A 19,776-nucleotide genomic window follows, 5' to 3' on the forward strand; every position below is an offset into this window, starting at 1 on the left:
ACGTCAGCGCGAACTGTCACATGTCCGCCATTTCCTGCCCGAAACCGGAAGTGACGTCATTTTCGCGGAAATTGTAGTTGTTTTTTTTTTACTTGTAGGCCTTAAAAGCCTATACTGGTCATGTTTGACTTTTCTGAATAGTTTCTGGGATGCTTAGAACTCGAATTGCACTGCTGGAAATAGTTTATTTTGATGCACCTGCTGTTTTCTTTGCAAATTTGCATCATAGGATTGTTTTTTTTTCGTTTTTCCTGCAGTATATAAAAATTGGTGTATCTCCAAAATAAAACTATGAAGACACTCAAAATAAATTTCCTGTTGTTGTAAACTATTTTTTGCAACTTTTTTGTATTTAAAGTTTTGAGGGATAAGCCTCTTAAATTTCTCCAAGTAGAAATATATGTAAAAAAAAACAAAAATGATTTTCAATTTTTTTTTTTTTGTAGTTTATTGCACTTTTTTGCAATCAATGTAGTTACTATGGACTTAATGCATACATATTATTAAAATATGGGCTATAACAGTTGCATAGCAACTTGAAATGCTCCCACAAATGGCACTACAACATGTAAAAATATAATATAAGCTCTGGCGGACTTGGTTCTATAGTAGGTCTTAAAGGGTTAAATAAATATCGTCAAATAATCGAGATCTCAATTTCAGTGAAAATAATCGTGATTATCATTTTTGCCATAATCGAGCAGCCCTACCTGGTGGAACAGAAGTAACAATATGAATGATTTTTATTTATTTTTTTATTATATAGTTCTGGGCCTTGACCCAGAATTTTACTGTTGGCTCTATGTGATAAACACTGAATGTGTCCTGATCTCTCTTCTGTTCTTCTCTCCTCTGTTTCTTATTCGTGTCCATCAGCTACAGTTGTGGTCAAAAGTTTACATACACTTGTAAAGAATATAACATAATGGATCTACCGAGTGTCCCGTTATTTCTAAAACTCTGATTTTTCTCTGATAGAGTGATTGGAACAGATACTTCTTTGTCACAAAAAACATTCATGAAGTTTGGTTCTTTAATGACTTTATTATGGGTTAACAGAAAAAAGTGATCACATTTACTGGGTCAAAAATATACATACAGCAACATGAATTAGCAATTTTGGTGACTTAGAAAGTTGTCAGTGAACTGAGCTTCATAGCATGGCCTCTTAACTTCTTGTGAGTGATTATGAGTGACTACAGCTGCTGACTTCTCTTAGACAGGTTAAATAGGGCTCATTGGATACAAACGCCCACAAATGCTACAATGGGAAAGTCAAAGGAGCTCAGCATGGATCTGAAAAAGCGAATTATTGACTTGAACAAGTCAGGAAAGTCACTTGGGGCCATTTCAAAGCAGCTGCATGTCCCAAGAGCAACAGTGCAAACAATTGTTTGTAAGTATAAAGTGCATGGCACTGTTTCATCACTGCCAAGATCAGGAAGAGAACGCAAGCTATCACCTGCTGCTGAGAGAAAATTGGTCAGGAGGATGAAGAGTCAACCAAGAATCACCAAAAGGCAGATCTGCCAAGAATTAGAAGCTGCTGGAACACAGGTGTCATTGTCCACAGTTAAACGTGTTTTGCATCTCCATGGACTGAGAGGCTGCCGTGCAAGAAGGAAGCCCTTGCTCCAAAAGCGGCACCTTAAGGCTCGACTGAAGTTTGCTGCTGATCACATGGACAAAGATAAGACCTTCTGGAGGAAAGTTCTGTGGTCAGACTAAACAAAAATCGAGCTTTTTGGCCACAATGCCCAGCGATATGTTTGGAGGAGAAAAGGTGAGGCCTTTGACCCCAAGAACACCATGCCTACAATCAAGCATGGTGGTGGGAGTATTATGCTGTGGGGCTGTTTTGCTGCCAATGGAACTGGTGATTTACAGAGAGTAAATGGGACAATGAAGAAGGAGGATTACCTTCACATTCTTCAACATAACCTAAAATCATCAGCATGAAGGTTGGGTCTTGGGCGCAGTTGGGTGTTCCAACAGGACAATGACCCCAAACACACATCAAAAGTGGTAAAGGAATGGCTAAATCAGGCTAGAATAAGGGTTTTAGAATGGCCTTCCCAAAGTCCTGACTTAAACCCCATTGAAAATGTGGACAATGCTGAAGAAACAAGTCCATGTCAGAAAGCCATCAAATTTAACTGAACTGCACCAATTCTGTCAAGAGGAGTGGTCAAAGATTCAACCAGAAGCTTGTGGATGGCTACCAAAAGCGCCTAATTGAAGTCAAAATGGCTAAGGGACATGTAACCAAATATTAGCACTGCTGTATGTATATTTTTGACCCAGCAGATGTGATCACTTTTTTCTGTTAACCCATAATAAAGTCATTAAAGAACCAAATTTCATGAATGTTTTTTGTGACAAAGAAGTATCTGTTCCAATCACCCTATCAGAGAAAAATCAGTTTTAGAAATAACGGGACACTCGGTAGAGCCATTATATTATATTCTTTACAAGTGTATGTAAACTTTTGACCACAACTGTATATAACGCTCCTCAGAGGCTGACTTATGAATCGATGGCTCTGCTTCTGTCTAATCACAGTCTGACCTGGTCTGTGTATCTTAACTCAGACTCCAGAGGAGTTAAACACAGCGTTCAAAACTCAGGGTCAGTGTGTTTCCATGGCAATAATGGCGTGATGTTGCGTCTCTGCCCTCGTGGGGTGGAGTCTCCCACTGGAAAGCTGCCATCCACCGTGTAAACACACACCGTCCACTTTACGCTTTACCTAACCCACTGTGATGCAGAGAACGAACACACACACACACACACACACACACACACACACACACACACACACACACACACACACACACACACACACACACACACACACACACACACACACACAGTGCTGGTAAACAGTTCAGAAAGCTACTTGAATATATTAACAGTAATGTCATGCAAAGGCAAGACAACGGTTTGTCCTTTAATCACAGGCCTCAATGGTCCTTCGATTGGATATATCCGTTGTGATGCCGCCTCCTCAGTGAGTCTTCAGGCTGTATGTTGACCTTTCTGGACTGCAGTTTGGTAGTTCTTCTGTTCTGCAGCCTCAGTGAGTTCAGTGGCACATGAACTGGTTCTGGTTGGTTTGGCCTTCTGCTAGCAGTTTGCTGACTAGTATCAACAAAACTTTCAAAGTAAGATTAAGAGGATTATTTGTAGTAAACTGATGAAAAATTATGCTGTTCTTTCAGACAGTAAATAAATAAAACTTTTTTAAAATGAGCTAAAATAAATGTGGGGGAAAATTGGGAATTGTACAAAGAACAGTTGATCTCATCTCTAACATATTGACAAAATTACTGCTTGGTTCATGAAATGTGTGCAGTTGCCAATATTGTTCTTAACACTGTTCAATTTTCTTTGAATAAGAATAATTCTAAATACTGCCATGCCCCAGTTTCTGTGAACAAGGAAACATTTTTACTTCAAGGTGAAGTGGTGACGATATTGTAAGAGAGACTCCTGCACAGCCGGACTGAAGTCAATGATGTCACAAAAGGACTTTTCCAAAGTTTTTTCACCAGTGTGAATAAACTTTGGAAGAGTTTAAGGCTACTAATGCGTTTTCATTTGAAAACACATCGTTTTCTCTCCATTTTGGCCTCCCGTCCACACTGAGACGGCGTTTTCGCTCTAGAAAACGCATACATTTGAAAACGGTGCTTTGGCATTGCAGTGTGGACAGCGAAAACAGACTTTTTGAAAACAATGACACATTTTAGTCATATGATGCAGTCATGTGACCAATTAAACTAAGACAGCGGAGGGCATTATACAGCAGTTGTTTTGTTTGCTCTCAATTTTGACAGCCCTAAAAAAGATTAATATCAGTCTGTACGTGCTCCTTTTCTTCAAATACTTTCATTCTCACTCGCTTTTGCTACTTTGTACTTTTGTGTTACTCGCAGCAACAACTCCACCTCATTGTTAGTCCATTTAAAAACTTTGCTTTTCCTCGACATTTTGCTGCGACGTTTCAAAGAACCAGACACTAAATAAACAGCAAGGAGGCAGGTCTTGTGTTTCACGCATGTGCAGTACTGGAACGTGAGCGTTTTCGACCGTTTTAATGTGGACGCACAACTCTGTGAAAACAACTGAAAATGCTGGTGTAGACGAAAACGCCACTTTCAAATCTATCCGGGTTAGTGTGGGCGTAGTCTAAAAAGATAAAGGTGATGCTCAGGCTAAAATACCAGAGGTGCTGAATATTGCTTTTAGTTGGTATTTTATGTTTGTAAATTAATTTCATATCTTTATGCATTGATTTGTAATTCTCAGCATTTGTTTTTTTTGCGTGGGGGTTGCTTTGTTTTTGGAGGGGGGGACCAGTATAAAGAAAACACTGAATCAAACTTGTGAATGAAATTTTTGTCTGCACAGATTTTTTTTTTCTTTTTTTATATATGCAAATACTTGTGTGTATTCACCGTTTGTGAATGAGCCTCGGTGTGAGGATGGACACAAACAGATGGAACATGCATCACGGTTGTATTCACAGTGCATTTTCTTCTCTGTGGCAGATCATACCTCATCCCCTGAACTTTTTATGTGTCTCTAGGTTTTAGTTTATTGTAGATGATAACACTCCCACCTCGCCAACACTAAGAACTGAGTGGAAGGCATAAGATATGACTTACCCTGAAACATAATAGCTTGGATTTCATTCAGAAGTCGTGGCCTTGCAGCGCCGTAGATACTCTGTGGTGTGTCTACTGTCAGCCGCACCTGTTTTCTGCATCTGATCCAGATACGATCCAGATAAACCGACCCTCTTTTATAGCTTCCTGTCTGGCAGCTGTTGCTGTTTGTTTATGATAGCCCTCATGGCTCGCTACTTGCTCTCATTTAACATTTAATTCCACCACAGTCGGGCACTTCGTCACACAGCTTAAAGTCATGCCATGCTTTTCTAGTCCCTCAGGACCCCAAAGCGCTTTACACAACCAGTCATTCACACATCCACACACTGGTGATGGCAGCTACATTGTAGCCACAGCCCCCCTGGGGCGCACTGACAGAGGCGAGGCTGCCGGACACTGGCGCCACCGGGCCCTCTGACCACCACCAGTAGGCAACGGGTGAAGTGTCTTGCCCAAGGACACAACGACCGAGACTGTCCAAGCCGGGGCTCGAACCGGCAACCTTCCGATTACTTCTGGAAAGACCTTTTTCTTTTAATGATGAGAAACAGTCAATATAACTGCAGTAAGGAGAGTAAGGGTGATCGTGGCTCAAGAGTTGGGTGTTCGTCTTGTAATCGGAAGGTTGCCGGTTCGAACCCCAGCTCAGACAGTCTTGGTCGTTGTTTCCTTGGGCAAGACACTTCACCTACTGGTGATGGCCAGAGGGGCCAATGGCGCTGGGGGGCAGCCTCACTTCTGTCAGTCTGCCCCCCAGGGACTGACACTGTAGCTGCCTCCACCAGTGTGTGAATGTGAGAGTGAATGAATAGTGATATTAAAGCGCTTTGACGGGTCCCGAAAAGCGCTATAAAAATGCAATCCATTATTATTATTATTATTATTATTATTATTAGTTTTAAAACTAGGTTTTTGTTATTGAACTTTCACATTATTTTGTTCTCTGTTAACTTGAAGGGATGCTAACCAACAGAAGGCAGAGCCTAAAAGATATTTAGATTTTTAAGTTGTAGTTTTTGGAAGAAGATGTACTTAATGGATGGTGAGCCCAAGATAGCGTACGCATCTTTAAATCTGCCAAACTGAAAAAGCTGAGAACAAGCGTTTTGTGTCTGACATACAGAGAGGCTGATTTATCGTGAGGAAACAGGAACACATGTCCATGTGCTTGGTCAAAGTCATCGAGGGCCACCCAAACACAGAGGTGATCCTTAAGACCCGATCCTTTCCTGTGCCAGGCTCATCCTCTGTCACCCTAAAGTGATTTCCTCAGGGTTATAAAGTTTAACAGCCATGGGAACTTCCTGTACGGAGGCAGTGAGAAGTGACTGCCCTTGTCTGACAACTGAAACGTGTCCAGGAAAGCTCACCGTTATGGCACTGAGGAACTTCATCCCTTAAATAGTCCTGACCCAGAAACCTATGAACTTTTATGTCTTCATTTCTGGAAAGATGTTTCCTTCCGGAAGAAAGCACGGGCCAACGATTTCCCTCCTCCTCATTTCCCTTTTCATTCCTGCTCCCCATGAAGTTAATCACCAGTTAAAATACGTTCTTTAAGATGGGTGGCAATTATTGAGGGTTTCTCTATAAATAACTATTTGGAAATCCATTATGTCAAATAGAAGTTAAGGAAAGACTGTTTTTGGCTTTAGGTAAACATATTGTTCTGTGACTGTAGGCATGTTGTTGGCACCTCACCTCAGGTAATCCATTGGAGCATGTGATCTAATTAGACTTTGGAGCAAATGTCTGCATAAATTTGCATATTAATGGCGGGTTTTAAGAAAAAATGCTCCTTCTCTTGGATATTTGAGCTTTGCTTTGTGTGTCATTATTACTAAGAATGCAGAACATGAAGCTGGTTCATCGAATAGCTACATTTCTTATTTGCATTGTTGTCTCAATATACATTCAACAAAACACATCCAAGGAAAAAGTAGAGTAGAGGTAAAGTAAAGACTACTACGAGTAACGAGTTTATTTCCCAATCCTTCCTGAAGGAAACACAAAGATTTGGCAGCTGCAGAAACTTCAGGGTCCATTTCTTGTAAATTCAAATGTAAACTTAATACGCTGCCACTTTGATCGGTCCAGCTCATACTCCAATGGGATATGGTATATACTCTGTCTATTGGAAACAAAAGAAGACTGCAGAGGCGAGCAGCAGCTTCTCAGATTTGATTATTGATTAACCATTTGAAGTTCCAAGTCGATGTATTTCTTTTGTATAAATCCTAGTTTTCTTCCACTTTATTATGCAAAACAGGCGATTCTGTGCCGGTTTTCACATCAAACTCTTCCATGATTGCATTTTCTGAAAATGAGGAATGATGTCCAACAGCTGCACTCACTGTAAAGTGAATGTTAGCTTTAATAATCATACTGTTTGCAATGCTGGACAAAGGTTTAAAACAAACAAACATAAATAAATATATATGTATGTATCCATCCATCCTCTTCCACTTACGTAATTCAGGGTTGCGAGGGGGCTGGCGCCTGTCCCAGCTGCCGTAGGGGAAGAGGTGGGGTACAGCCTGGACAGGTCACCAGCCTGTCACAGGGTTTGTCCACACTCATGGACAAATTAAAATCACCAATCAATGTAACCCCGCTAACTACATGTCTTTGGGTCATGGGAGGAAGCATAGAGATCCCACACAGACGCACGGAGAACATGCAAACTCCCCGGATGGTGGATTAGAACACTGGACCTTCTTGCTGTGAGGCGTAGGTGTATTAATGTAGTTTATACCACTCGTGTAGCAAAGCAGTAACACTGGTGACCTAGTGAAACAAAGAAGAGGAGGATGTTGGACAGCCAACGTGTGTCAGCTCTCACAGACTTCAAACCAGGGGTGTCAAACATAAGGCTAGGGGCCAGAATCGGCACGGCAAACACTCCAATCTGGCCCAGCGGGCTGCTTTTAGACAATGGCATAAATTGGGACTTTAAAATGTGTGAAAATGCAGTTTAACAAAAAATGTTGTTTTTTTTTTAAAAAGAAAACAAAGAACTGCTGTGGTGTTTCACACTTCAACAAGTAAATGAAATGATTTAATTGAGAAATGGTTTACAGCAGGTAACTGGTCTCACAAGAGACATTTTCTATGGATTAACCCAAAAGTTGTGTTGTGTAATGTGAGATGCAGTGTAAATGTGTAATCAAGCTTTACAGTCAGTCCCGCCCACTTAAGATCAAAGTGGCCTTTATGTGGTCACGATGTAAATGAGTTTGTTACTTTAAAGCATCCTTTGTAAATGCTGTTTGTTGCTGTAGAGATTTTTGGAGTGAGTGTTTGTTTTGTTTAAAGCGTAGTAGGAAGAAGTTCTCATTATAGGCATGTGTTTGTGCTCCTGCTTGGTTGTGTTTATTCTCTAAATCATGTCACTAATTAGAAACTTGCTTTATTTCCCTCCCCCTTGTTCTGTGAATGAATGGGTCATTATGGATGGTCGCTGTAATTTTTTTTTTTTTTTTTTTTTTTGAACTTTTAATTGCAGAGCAGGAAAACAGCAGTCACCAGCATATACATACACAGGACAAAGATGCATCTACATGTATAGCAGGACGTGGGAGGCAGAAAGAGAAAGCCAACAGCAATATTAATAAACAATGAAAAAGGTTAACAATCGTCCCTTTGTTGCCAGGCTAAATCCCGTAAGCCCGATTTCAACCTCTGAGCAGAAGGAGTGTTCAGGTGGGCCAAAAAAGGGTCCCATATGCGATAGAAAAGGAAAGGTTTGTCCTTAAGTGCTGTAGAGAAGGCTTCCATTGGCATGATACATATCACAGACTGTAGCCACTGGTTGACAGATGGGGCGGATGGTCGCTGTAATTAATCAGAATCAGAATCAGAATGGGTTTATTGCCAGATGTTGAGGTTTACAACATTAGGAAATTGCTGCGGTGCTTCAGTGCAGACAATAAGAATTAAAGTGCTATGTAGAAAGAAGATATGTGCATGAGATATACATGAGATATATACATGAGAATAAGAATTATGAGTGCTACGTAGAAAGATATATACATGAGTGCAGGTGGTGATCAGTGCCAAACATGAAATGATGCAGTGACACAGCGTAGGGTCATGTGTTGGTGGCGGGGACAGTCATGTGGTCACCTCATCCTCTAGCTTCACTCCCCTCTTGCCCCCTCTCATTCTTTCTCTGGCTTATTATCATTAGTCACATTCCATCAGTTCTCAGTGAGCACTGAGGCTTGTCTGCACTCGTTTCTGGTCTTTTTTTCTCTCGTTGTATCCCCTTCCTCTTTTCCTCACCCCCTTCCTCGCAATTTTACGATTGTCCTTCTGTAGCCCTGGGCCAGCTTTTTCACTTCAGATATACTCTGTGCCCTGCTCTGCTGTTGCTCTCATCCGTCTCCTTCAGAATAACTGAGTATAACAGGATAACTGAGTTGAGAATGAATGAAAAGATGGACTCGGTGAAGCAGATGATGGCTCAGTTTAATGCTCTGTGGTGCTGTGGAGTCTGGCAGGCGTGGTTTGTGCTACAGGGAATCTCTCCTGCTGGTCCCATTCATCTGCTTCAGCACCCACTACTATCATGACCTTAACAATATATTAGTACATTTACCTTACTATTTATTTTTTTTGCACATTTACACTAAATCTGTCCCTTTTGCTTGCGCTGTCTTTGGACGCTCATCATATTCAGTGTAGTCATGGTCTCTTAGCTCTGTGGGAAGCTGCTTGTTTGGAGCCATTTGTGGTTTATGGATCCCCACTGACACTGCAATCATTCAACACTACTACACTCCAGAACAGTCTACTCAGACAATTTGCATATGAACCAAACTATTATAGTGAACTGAAATAAAACCTAAAAACTAAGCGTGGAAGAAGTTTTTTAGTAAACTAAAATATAATAAAAGCATAACATACAGGAAATGGCTTCAGTTCTACTGTTTGGGGAAATCTGTCATAAAAGCCATAATTGGGCTCATCTCCACAAAGTCTGCTTTGGTACTTGTGTGTTTTATGTTGGGGTTTCTTTTGTTTTTGTTAATAGTTTTGTACAGTAGACAGGAAGTACTGGGACGACTTGTTGGTGAACTTTCTGAATGGTGAATGGACTGGTTCTTAAGTTGCACTTTTCTGATCTACCTGAGCACTCAAAGCACTTTTAATTAGACACTAGTGAGATAGCCATTGACCTACTGGTCTTAGTTCCAGTGTAGCGAGGCTTTAATGATGGGGTCATTGTATTAGTGTATATTCTGGGTGTAAAGCTTAAAGTGTCTTTTTCTAGCTTTATTGTATTTCCAAATGTCTTTGGGTGCCTGCATCTTTCATAACTGCTGGAAAAGTGCATATTTTATTGCTACTGAGTGAGGAGACTAGAACAAGACTGGAGTCCATTACATAAAAGAACATTTAGATAAAAGCAATTACAGGCACATATTTCTTCGCTCTTACATCTGGCGGATGCCCAAGGCGTGCTGAAGTTAGAAGGCTTCCACTCCGAGTCCAAATGTAGGGGAATTGAATCAGGAGTCCATTTTCTAGTTCTCAGGTGTCTGAAACTTTGAAGTTGAGTCTGATTGGATTATTTGATGCAGGAATGGGAAACCTTTTCTACATTTCTGTAAGTGTCACAGTGGTCCAGTTTAGTGTGCTTTTGGCTTTTTGTTTTGCAGCTTTGTGAAAATAGTAGATTGCTAACTGGGGCCTGCAAAGTCGAAGGGTTAGAGAACACATCCCTTAATTCTAGCGCTGTTACAGTAATGTTAGTTTAACTTGGTAATCCTGGAAAAAGAAAGCCACTCTATATTTTTTGGAAAAATTCTTTTATAAATGAATGTGCCAGTCATTTCTGCCTCTGCTCTGTTAGGCTCGTAACTGCTTCCCAAGTATAATCCTCACAGGGAACTTTTCCACCAGGGAGCTGCAGCTTTATAAATAAGATATAAACACTAGCTTCCCCCACCCTCAGGGGTCAAAGGAGCCTGTGTTTAGGTTTATATGTGATCATTCCCAGCTCAGTCACCAAATGAATCTGCGTGCTTGACCTCATTGGCTGTGCAGGAAGATGCATGTTGTTGGATGGAAAAATCAGAAACATTTGGATGAGAATTGACATTTGGTAACATGTGTATATAATGTGTGATATAAAGTATCCATTATGATGATGATGATAATAATTTAGTATTAGTATTTATTTATTTATTGTCATTGTCAAGAACAATGAAATTGCGTTTGGGGCTTCCATACAACCCCAAAAAAAGAAGAAAATAATAAATACCCCTTAAAACCCAAGTGTACATATTTAACCCAGTGTGACTCCAATGCAATAAGACAATCCTTAGCAATAATGTTCGTAGAAATTCAGACAAAGACCTGAGAAACATGACAAAATACAACAATGCAACCCATTCAATATTATTGTACTGTGAGATATGATATCAGATATGATAGTTATCTATTTAAGAAAGAGGGGGGGGGGGCAGGAGGGGGAAGAGAATAAAGATATGATGCACCAATGCAGACCAGTTCATTGCTATTAAGAAGTTGGATATGGTTATTGTCCGTGAGAGGGGGGCAGAGAGTTCAGGAGCCTCACAGCCTGTGGATACAGGCTGTTGGCCAGTCTGGATGTTCTGGCCTGTATAGACCTGTACCTTCTCCTGTATGCTATTATTGTTATTATTAGTATTAGTATTAATAATAATAATAACAACAGCAATGATAATGATGATACTGTCCTTGGCCTCTTACCAGACCTTTACCCTCATTCCCATATATAGGAGATTTCCACCAACAAAGCAAGCTTTCTAATGCTCTTAATCTGGCAGGGGAAAAGGGGTGTGTGTGTGTGTGTGTGTGTGTGTGTGTGTGTGTGTGTGTGTGTGTGTGTGTGTGTGTGTGTGTGTGTGTGTATATATACACACGTACACTGGTTGAAGTTCAGCCTCTTCAGTGGCATGAATAGCGTCTTTTTCCCAATCTCCCTTTTGGATAAGCCTGAACTCGTAAGAGATAAATCTGTGCCAGCAGTGGAGTGCGGGCAGGCTGTGGAGGAGGAGAGGTAATGAGCAGCCATATACTGTATGAAGAAGAAAGTCGAGCTTTCAATGTCATTTAACAATTATAACTGAGTAAACTCTGTAGACTTGAGGTAGAAATGAGGGTTTGTGGTGTATAAACAGTCCATGCAGTCCTGTTTTACCTCCTACCAACTTGTTTTTCTGGCAGAGACTTGGAAGGTTTTGTACCTTGTATCCTAGCAATAAGAGAGGATTGAGTACTGGGAAAGTGTGTGACACTGAGAACCACTCTTGGACTGGCATCACTTGACTTGGCCCCTACTGCAAGGTTTTTATGTAGTTTTTTCTGATTTTGGTTTTATTTTAAACACACAAAAACGGATGTAGTCTGTCAGATACGGGTCTGACTGGAATTTCAATGAAAATGAGCTTCCCACAGCATTCTTTGGACTGTGGTGGTACTCAAAAATACTAGGTGCTGGAGCCCTAGAGGCAAACACACATGCTTCATTGGCCTGCATTAATATCCTTTTAGATGTGTCGTCGCTCCGCTTGTCTCACTGTCTAAGAATAGAGAATAATGATATATCTTCTGTTTGCTTTGTGTTGCAGGTTGTATCCAGAACTATGTGTGTTTAAACCCAAGCTGCTGGGAGGTCAAGAGGTGAGATGCCTCTATAAAACACCACTGGAAACAAATGGTGAGAAGCTGATGTGTCCTATGGTTTATTTCTAGTAGTCCTTCTGTTTGAAATAATCAAACTTAATGAGATGGTCATAAAGTCCAAAAATAGACACAGTGTCTTCTTATGTAACAGTGAGTTTTATGAGTTGCCCTTACATGGTGGAATGAACAGGTTTCCATACAAACAAGGCTTACATACAGCAGCATTTAATATAGGTTAGAATTAGTAGTTAGGACTACTAACTAGACTAATACAATTACATGTGTAGTCTTGACACATATACAGTGAACTGTATAAACTGGACAGTGGTTCTTCAGCCGACATATCCTCAGCATAACCATGTTTAATATCCACAAAACTCAAGAGGTTACACACACACACAATACAGTAATATTATGTTGAAGCACAGTGCGTATCACTCCGCGAGGCTGCCTACGAGAGCCGTAATGCCGTAATGCTCCCACAATCCATCAGCTTCGTAGCTTACGAAAGTCGTAATAAAACATTTTTTTTGACAGATTTTCGAGCGCCGTGCACCACATAAAATCGTTTCGAGGTCAGTAAACACAACCAGAGTTCATACATGAGGGGCACTGTCGATTTTCCAGAAAATCAAAGGATTGATTTTAAGTGGGCGTGTCTGTGAAGGTTCTCAGTCATCCAGGTCATCGTAGTCAAAGGAGCTTGCACTGAAAAGCGTCTGGACTTCTTTAAGTTGCTTGAAGATGTTTCACCTCTCATCCGAGAAGCTTCTTTAGTTCTAAGGTCAAATGGCGAAGAGTCCCAGATTTAAACCTAGTGGGAGTTTCCCCCCCAAAGAGGGGAAAAAAAGACCCCTGATGATCCTCTAATCGCCTGAGCCTAGGTGTGAAAACGTCAAGACTCTAGAACAGCATCTAAACAACTCCTCAGTTTATGATTCAACAATCATGAATGCAAGAAAGTGACTGCGCAAAAATGGCATTCGTGGGAGAGATCCAAGACACGCAAAGTCTCATCTCATGTTTTCCAGAAATATCTTGACGATCACCCAAGTGTTTTGGGAAATATTCTGTGGCCTGACAAGACAGAAGCATTCCATAAAAACAACATCATATGAGCAGTCAAACGGGGGCCTGTCAGTTTGACTTGGTGTAATTGGAACCATGAATCTCTACCAGAAAATCCTGAAGGAAAATGCCCGGCCATAAGTTTGTGGCTGAAGCTCAGGCTCACTTAATTATGCACCAGGACAAGAGGAAGACCAGTAGCAGGGCACCTCTGAATGGCTGTGAACTGGCATAGTCCAGACTGAAATCTGATTGAAGTGTGTTCGCATGACCTCAGACAGGCTGTTGATGCTCTCAAGCCCTCCAGTGAAGTTAAAACAATCCTGCAGTTTAAAGGGGGCCAGACTTGCTTCAAAGATGCGAAAGACTCGTTGCAAATGATCACAAATTCTTGATTGCAAGTTTTGGCGTCAAGGGTGGCACAAGAATTATTAGATTTAGATTTCATCTACACTATGTGCTCTGAAGCAGCCTTTTGTGTTTGTTTGTTTTTCCCCCGTTGTTTCATTTCATGTCCTGCCTCAGTCATTTTGAGACAGAAGTTAAATGATGTTAGTGGACAAAACTGATGTTGATCACTGCTCCTGCTCCGTGATCACACAGGTGATACAAGAGAGCAAGCTTTGCCTGTTTCGACTATAGCATATCTATAATTTCTCTTGGCTGTGTCATGTCAACGTTAATAACACAATTACCTGAAAATAAAAGGAGTCAATGACCCCATTAGGAGGACAGAGAAATAGCCTTGCATTAGCTAGTTATGAACTAGTTATAGAAAAAAAAAATTTTTTAGTCTTATTGACCATTTAAAGCACTTCAGAAACGAGCCATATTTAAGCATACATTCATAGAGTGCTTTATTCGCCATACTTTAGTTTATCTGACGTCCGTTTTCAGTTTAGAGTTACCAGTTAGCCTAACACATATGTAACCTAACAGACCTTGGGTTGGGGGAGGAACCTGTAGTACCTGTAGGAAACCAACGCAGGCAGAGAGGGAACTCTCCACAAAAAGGGCCCACTTTGGGTTTGAACCAAGAAGATTCTTGGGAGACGGTGCTGATTGGTTCATCGCTCTGCTAATTTCAATTCAATTCAGTTTTATTTCTACAGCGCCAAATCACAACAACAGTCGCCTCAAGGTGCTTTATATTGTAAGGTAGACCCTACAATAATACATTCAGAGAAAAACCCAACAATCATATGACCCCCTATGAGCAGCACTTTGGCAACAGTGGGAAGGAAAAACTCCCTTTTAACAGGAAGAAACATCTGGCAGAACCAGGCTCAGGGAGGGGCGGCCATCTGCTGCGACTGGTTAGGGAGAGAGGAGGAAGACAGGATGAAGACATGCTGTGGAAGAGAGACAGAGATTAATAACAAGTATGATTCAGTGCAGAGAGGTCTGTTAATACATAGTGAGTGAGAAAGATGACTGAAGAAGAAATACTCAATGCATCATGGGAATCCCCCAGCAGCCTACAGCTATTGCAGCATAACTAAGGGAGGATTCAGGGTCACCTGGTCCAGCCCTAACTATATGCTTTAGCAAAAAGGAAAGTTTGAAGCCTAATCTTAAAAGTAGAGATAGTGTCTGTCTCCTGAATCCAAACTGGAAGCTGGTTCCACAGAAGAGGGGCCTGAAAACTGAAGGCTCTGCCTCCCATTCTACTTTGCTAACATTGGTTTATGCTGTAACTGTTACAGCAGCCATAATATACAAGTATAAGTAAATATATTTCTCAAGGACAAGAAAGTCTTACCAGATGTTGGTAACCACACGTCCAATCCACACATGCAAAGACATCAAACCATAGGTGTCCATAAATTATGTGTAATTATGAGAAATGACACAGGGGAAAACGTACTGGATGACTCTTCTGGTAATTCTTTTCACTCTTCGGTTTGAAATTTTACGGGGAGCACCTGGTCGCGGCCGGCTTCTCCGGATTATGGCCTCAACAATGCTCACTGGTACCTTCAGCAGTTTAGAAATTCTTCTGTAACAAATCCCATCAGTATGTTTTACAAGAATAAGGTTGCAAAGGTCTTGAGAGAGCTCATCATGAGATGTTTTATAATTGGGCTCCACTACAGTAGCTTTGCATGATTCACAATTCAAAAATGATCTTTATCTATGTTGGTCTTGAGTCTTTGAGCTCATCTGCCTAAAGATGTTTTTCACTGTCATGTTGAGAAAACTTTTTTCTGATTTGTTGTCCTTTGCAAATAAAGGACAACTAGAGCATAGCCAGCCCTTTTATTTACATCGTACAGACTCAAGAGTAGAAGTGTTTAGAGGAGGATTACTTGTTCGTATGCTCACCTCATTATTTTGGTCATGATTAATATTAATATACAGTGGGGCAAAAAAGTATTTAGTCAGCCACCGATTGTGCAAGTTCCCCCACTTAAAATGATGACAGAGGTCAGTAATTTGCACCAGAGGTACACTTCAACTGTGAGAGACAGAATGTGAAAAAAAAAATCCATGAATCCACATGGTAGGATTTGTAAAGAATTTATTCGTAAATTAGGGTGGAAAATAAGTATTTGGTCACCTCAAACAAGGAAAATCTCTGGCTCTCACAGACCTGAAACGTCTTCTGTAAGAAGCTTTTCTGTCCCCCACTCGTTACCTGTATGAATGGCACCTGTTTGAACTCATCATCTGTATAAAAGACACCTGTCCACAGCCTCAAACAGTCAGACTCCAAACTCCGCCATGGCCAAGACCAAAGAGCTTTCGAAGGACACCAGGAAAAGTATTGTAGACCTGCACCAGACTGGGAAGAGTGAATCTACAATAGGCAAGCAGCTTGGTGTGAAAAAATCAACTGTGGGAGCAATCATCAGAAAATGGAAGACATACAAGACCACTGATAATCTCCCTCGATCTGGGGCTCCACGCAAGATCTCATCCCGTGGGGTCAAAATGATCATGAGAACGGTGAGCAAAGATCCCAGAACCACACGGGGGGACCTGGTGAATGACCTGCAGAGAGCTGGGACCAAAGTAACAAAGGTCACCATCAGTAACACACTACAACGGCAGGGAATCAAATCCCGCAGTGCCAGACGTGTTCCGCTGCTGAAGCCAGTGCATGTCCAGGCCCGTCTGAAGTTTGCCAGAGAGCACATGGATGATACAGCAGAGGATTGGGAGAATGTCATGTGGTCAGATGAAACCAAAGTAGAACTTTTTGGTATAAACTCAACTCGTCGTGTTTGGAGGAAGAAGAATACTGAGTTGCATCCCAAGAACACCATACCTACTGTGAAGCATGGGGGTGGAAACATCATGCTATGGGGCTGTTTTTCTGCCAAGGGGACAGGACGACTGATCCGTGTTAAGGACAGAATGAATGGGGCCATGTATCGTGAGATTTTGAGCCAAAACCTCCTTCCATCAGTGAGAACTTTGAAGATGAAACGAGGCTGGGTCTTCCAACATGACAATGATCCAAAACACACCGCCCGGGCAACAAAGGAGTGGCTCCGTAAGAAGCATTTGAAAGTCCTGGAGTGGCCTAGCCAGTCTCCAGACCTCAACCCCATAGAAAATCTGTGGCGGGAGTTGAAAGTCCGTGTTGCTCGGCGACAGCCCCAAAACATCACTGCTCTCGAGAAGATCTGCATGGAGGAATGGGCCAAAATACCAGCTACTGTGTGTGCAAACCTGGTAAAGACCTATAGTAAACGTTTGACCTCTGTTATTGCCAACAAAGGTTATGTTACAAAGTATTGAGTTGTATTTTTGTTATTGACCAAATACTTATTTTCCACCCTGATTTACGAATAAATTCTTTACAAATCCTACCATGTGGATTCATGGATTTTTTTTTCACATTCTGTCTCTCACAGTTGAAGTGTACCTCTGGTGCAAATTACTGACCTCTGTCATCATTTTAGGTGGGGGAACTTGCACAATCGGTGGCTGACTAAATACTTTTTTGCCCCACTGTATATACCGCTAAACATTAAAGTTCAGTAAGGTCTTGTGTTTCAAATCATAATTGTGTTGTCAAAAAGAGATTAAAAATAGATGGGTGGATGGTTTCTAAAGTAAGTTCTGTTATGTGTGAATCCATGATATAACTTCTGTGTCTGGAAAATTCTTTGACATCCTGTGTTTTGTTCTTTCCCTCAGCTCTGCCGCCATGCCTCTGGGGATGGTGCGTCTTTCATTGTCAGCAGTCAAAACGCTGCTTTCTCTCCTGCTGCTGGCCACTGGCTGTCCCTTAATTTTATTTCCTATAGGCACTGTCCAAGGATCAGACTCATTCCCATCCAATTTTTATCCTACGTTTATCCGAAATGACACTCTGTTTGAGCACCTGGCCCTGCATCCTGACCCCGACGTGGGTCGGGTCTACGTCGGGGCCCGAAATCGCCTGTTCCAGTTGGATCCCTTCCTCCAACCTGAGCTACAGGATGACACAGGCCCCGTTACAGACAGCCGGGATTGCTTACCTCCTGTAACTGAGACCAACTGTCCTCAGGCCCGAGAAACTAGCAACCACAACAAGCTCTTGTTGGTCAATCCTTACTCTATGGAACTTATAACCTGCGGCAGTGTCAACCAAGGAATTTGCCAGAAGCGTAGCCTGGATTCTGTGGATCAAGTGCTTTTTTCCACAGAGAGGCCGGTTGATACTCAGTACGTAGCGGCTAATCACCCTAATGTTAGTACTGTTGGGCTTGTGGTTCGCTCTCATTCTGACAAGCAGCCTGTTTTGTTTGTGGGTCGGGGTTACACCAGCAGCCATCCGCCTATTTCCACGCGAAACCTTGCCCAGGATCCCATCTTTTCCTACGAAGAGACTGCCAAGTTGGCCGTGGCTGGCCGCCTCTCAGAGTATGATCATAATTTTGTTGCCTCGTTCGCCCACCGTCAGCACGTGTACTTCCTTTTCTACAGAAGGGACCTAAAGTCGCCATCGCGCGAGTACCGTACCTACATCTCTCGCGTGTGTTTGGATGATCAGGCCTATTACTCCTATGTGGAAGTACCGCTGACATGTCGTTCAAGGACGGGTAAAATTTACAATCTCTTGCAAGCTGTCCAGCTGGGCGTGTCCAAAGAAGACTTAGGGGGCCGGGGTTCAGAGACTCTAGTTGGTGTTTTCTCCACTCGTTTGGCTTCAACTCGGCCCAGTGAGGAGTCGGCTCTTTGCGTGTTTAACCTTGAAGATGTAGACCGCAGGATCAACTCCACCAGAGACTTTTGCTATACACAGATGGGTAAAGAAGCAGGAGTGGAGGCAGCCTACATTGAATATGACGTCAAATCCAACTGTGCCAATCTGCCAGAGGTGAGCTCACCTGTTGAATCAGCTGGTTTTTGTTCAGCTACTTAATGTCGTATGGTTTTATTTAAGACACAAAATTAGGGTGAAACGCTTGCTATTTCTGCTCGCACTTTGCTTGTAAACTGCTTGCTTTGCTTGTTGTGCAGATATTGTGAAACTTGCATTAGGAAGTGAGTTTCTTCTGTGAAGCTGCTCAGTGGTCAGCGTTCAGTGACGGAGCTCCGCTCCCGCGTCACTGTGTAATTGTAGGTTTGTGTCTGAGAGGGTGTTGCTAAAAGGAAAAATTACTGCCTACAAGAATAATGATAGCCTTCCATTATATTGTGTAAAAATGTAATTTGTGGTTATGAAGACCTTCCTTGTTCCTGGACTATTTTCTTTCCTGTGAATGGAAATGTTCACACAAACTGAAAGTGAACGCAGTAAACCATTAACTGTGAAAGCTAATACGCAGTGCACCATCACTCACCTTGTTTTCATCATTCTGTTTGCAGAAGAACATGTTGTTGTACTCTAGTGATGACTCTCCTGAGTGAAAGCTAATGTTAGTGCATCTGTTCACAGCAGTCCTCTTCCAAGAGAGGGATCTCTATACAAGACAGGAGTTGAAATTTAATGTAATTTCTTTCTAAGAGACGGTATCGAATTAGACCTCTTAAATCCAGCTGACTTTTTGTATGTATCCTTGTGAACACTGAATTTGGACAGAATGCTTGACATCCCTCTGTTATCGTTCTCTCGTTTGCAGTAGATGTGAGAAACCCGTGCAGCCACACACAGCCGATTGTCTTGAGGGGAGAATCTATAGCAGGTGGTGCAGTTTAATACAATTACTGGTCAGGGAGGATCGATTGAGGCATTAGCTGTACTTAGTGGGGTGGAGTTGGTAGTGTTTAACAAGGCCTGACAAAGAGGGATAAAGAAAGACGAGAGAGAGAACAAGATTAAGGGATACAGGCACATAGTGTGACAGAGAGATGTTTTTGAGTCCAGGTAAATCATAGCAAAGCAGATGGTTATAGGCGAACAGTAGGGAGGCATCTGGAG

The 19,776-nt window shown here is 41.8% G+C and overlaps 1 protein-coding gene and 1 long non-coding RNA gene across 4 annotated transcripts in view; one reads left to right on the forward strand and one right to left on the reverse strand.

Moving 5' to 3' along the window:
- The window catches only part of plxnb1b (plexin b1b), a 98,263-nt gene that overhangs the window by 45,039 nt on the left and 33,448 nt on the right, over positions 1 to 19,776 (forward strand). For 2 of the 3 annotated variants that reach the window (XM_086291153.1, XM_086291152.1), the window contains 2 exons: positions 12,296 to 12,384; positions 17,568 to 18,732. In XM_086291153.1, the coding sequence (XP_086147279.1) occupies positions 17,578 to 18,732 (1,155 nt within the window). In that variant the 5' untranslated portion in view covers positions 12,296 to 12,384; positions 17,568 to 17,577. The remainder of the gene's footprint in view (positions 1 to 12,295; positions 12,385 to 17,567; positions 18,733 to 19,776) is intronic. The other variant, XM_086291154.1, reaches the window with a different exon arrangement.
- On the reverse strand, positions 8,140 to 11,712 carry LOC147329816 (uncharacterized). The gene is made up of 2 exons (XR_015129222.1): positions 11,592 to 11,712; positions 8,140 to 8,507 (listed from the first exon to the last, which is right to left on the reverse strand). It is a non-coding gene; the product is annotated as an uncharacterized LOC147329816 (long non-coding RNA).

The sequence above is a fragment of the Aulonocara sp. 'chitande type north' Nkhata Bay genome, linkage group LG5 (genome assembly GCF_057382095.1).
Source record: "Aulonocara sp. 'chitande type north' Nkhata Bay isolate Kocher_YH1m ecotype deep benthic linkage group LG5, A_spYH_male_GT1.1, whole genome shotgun sequence".
NCBI classification, from domain to species: domain Eukaryota; kingdom Metazoa; phylum Chordata; class Actinopteri; order Cichliformes; family Cichlidae; genus Aulonocara; species Aulonocara sp. 'chitande type north' Nkhata Bay.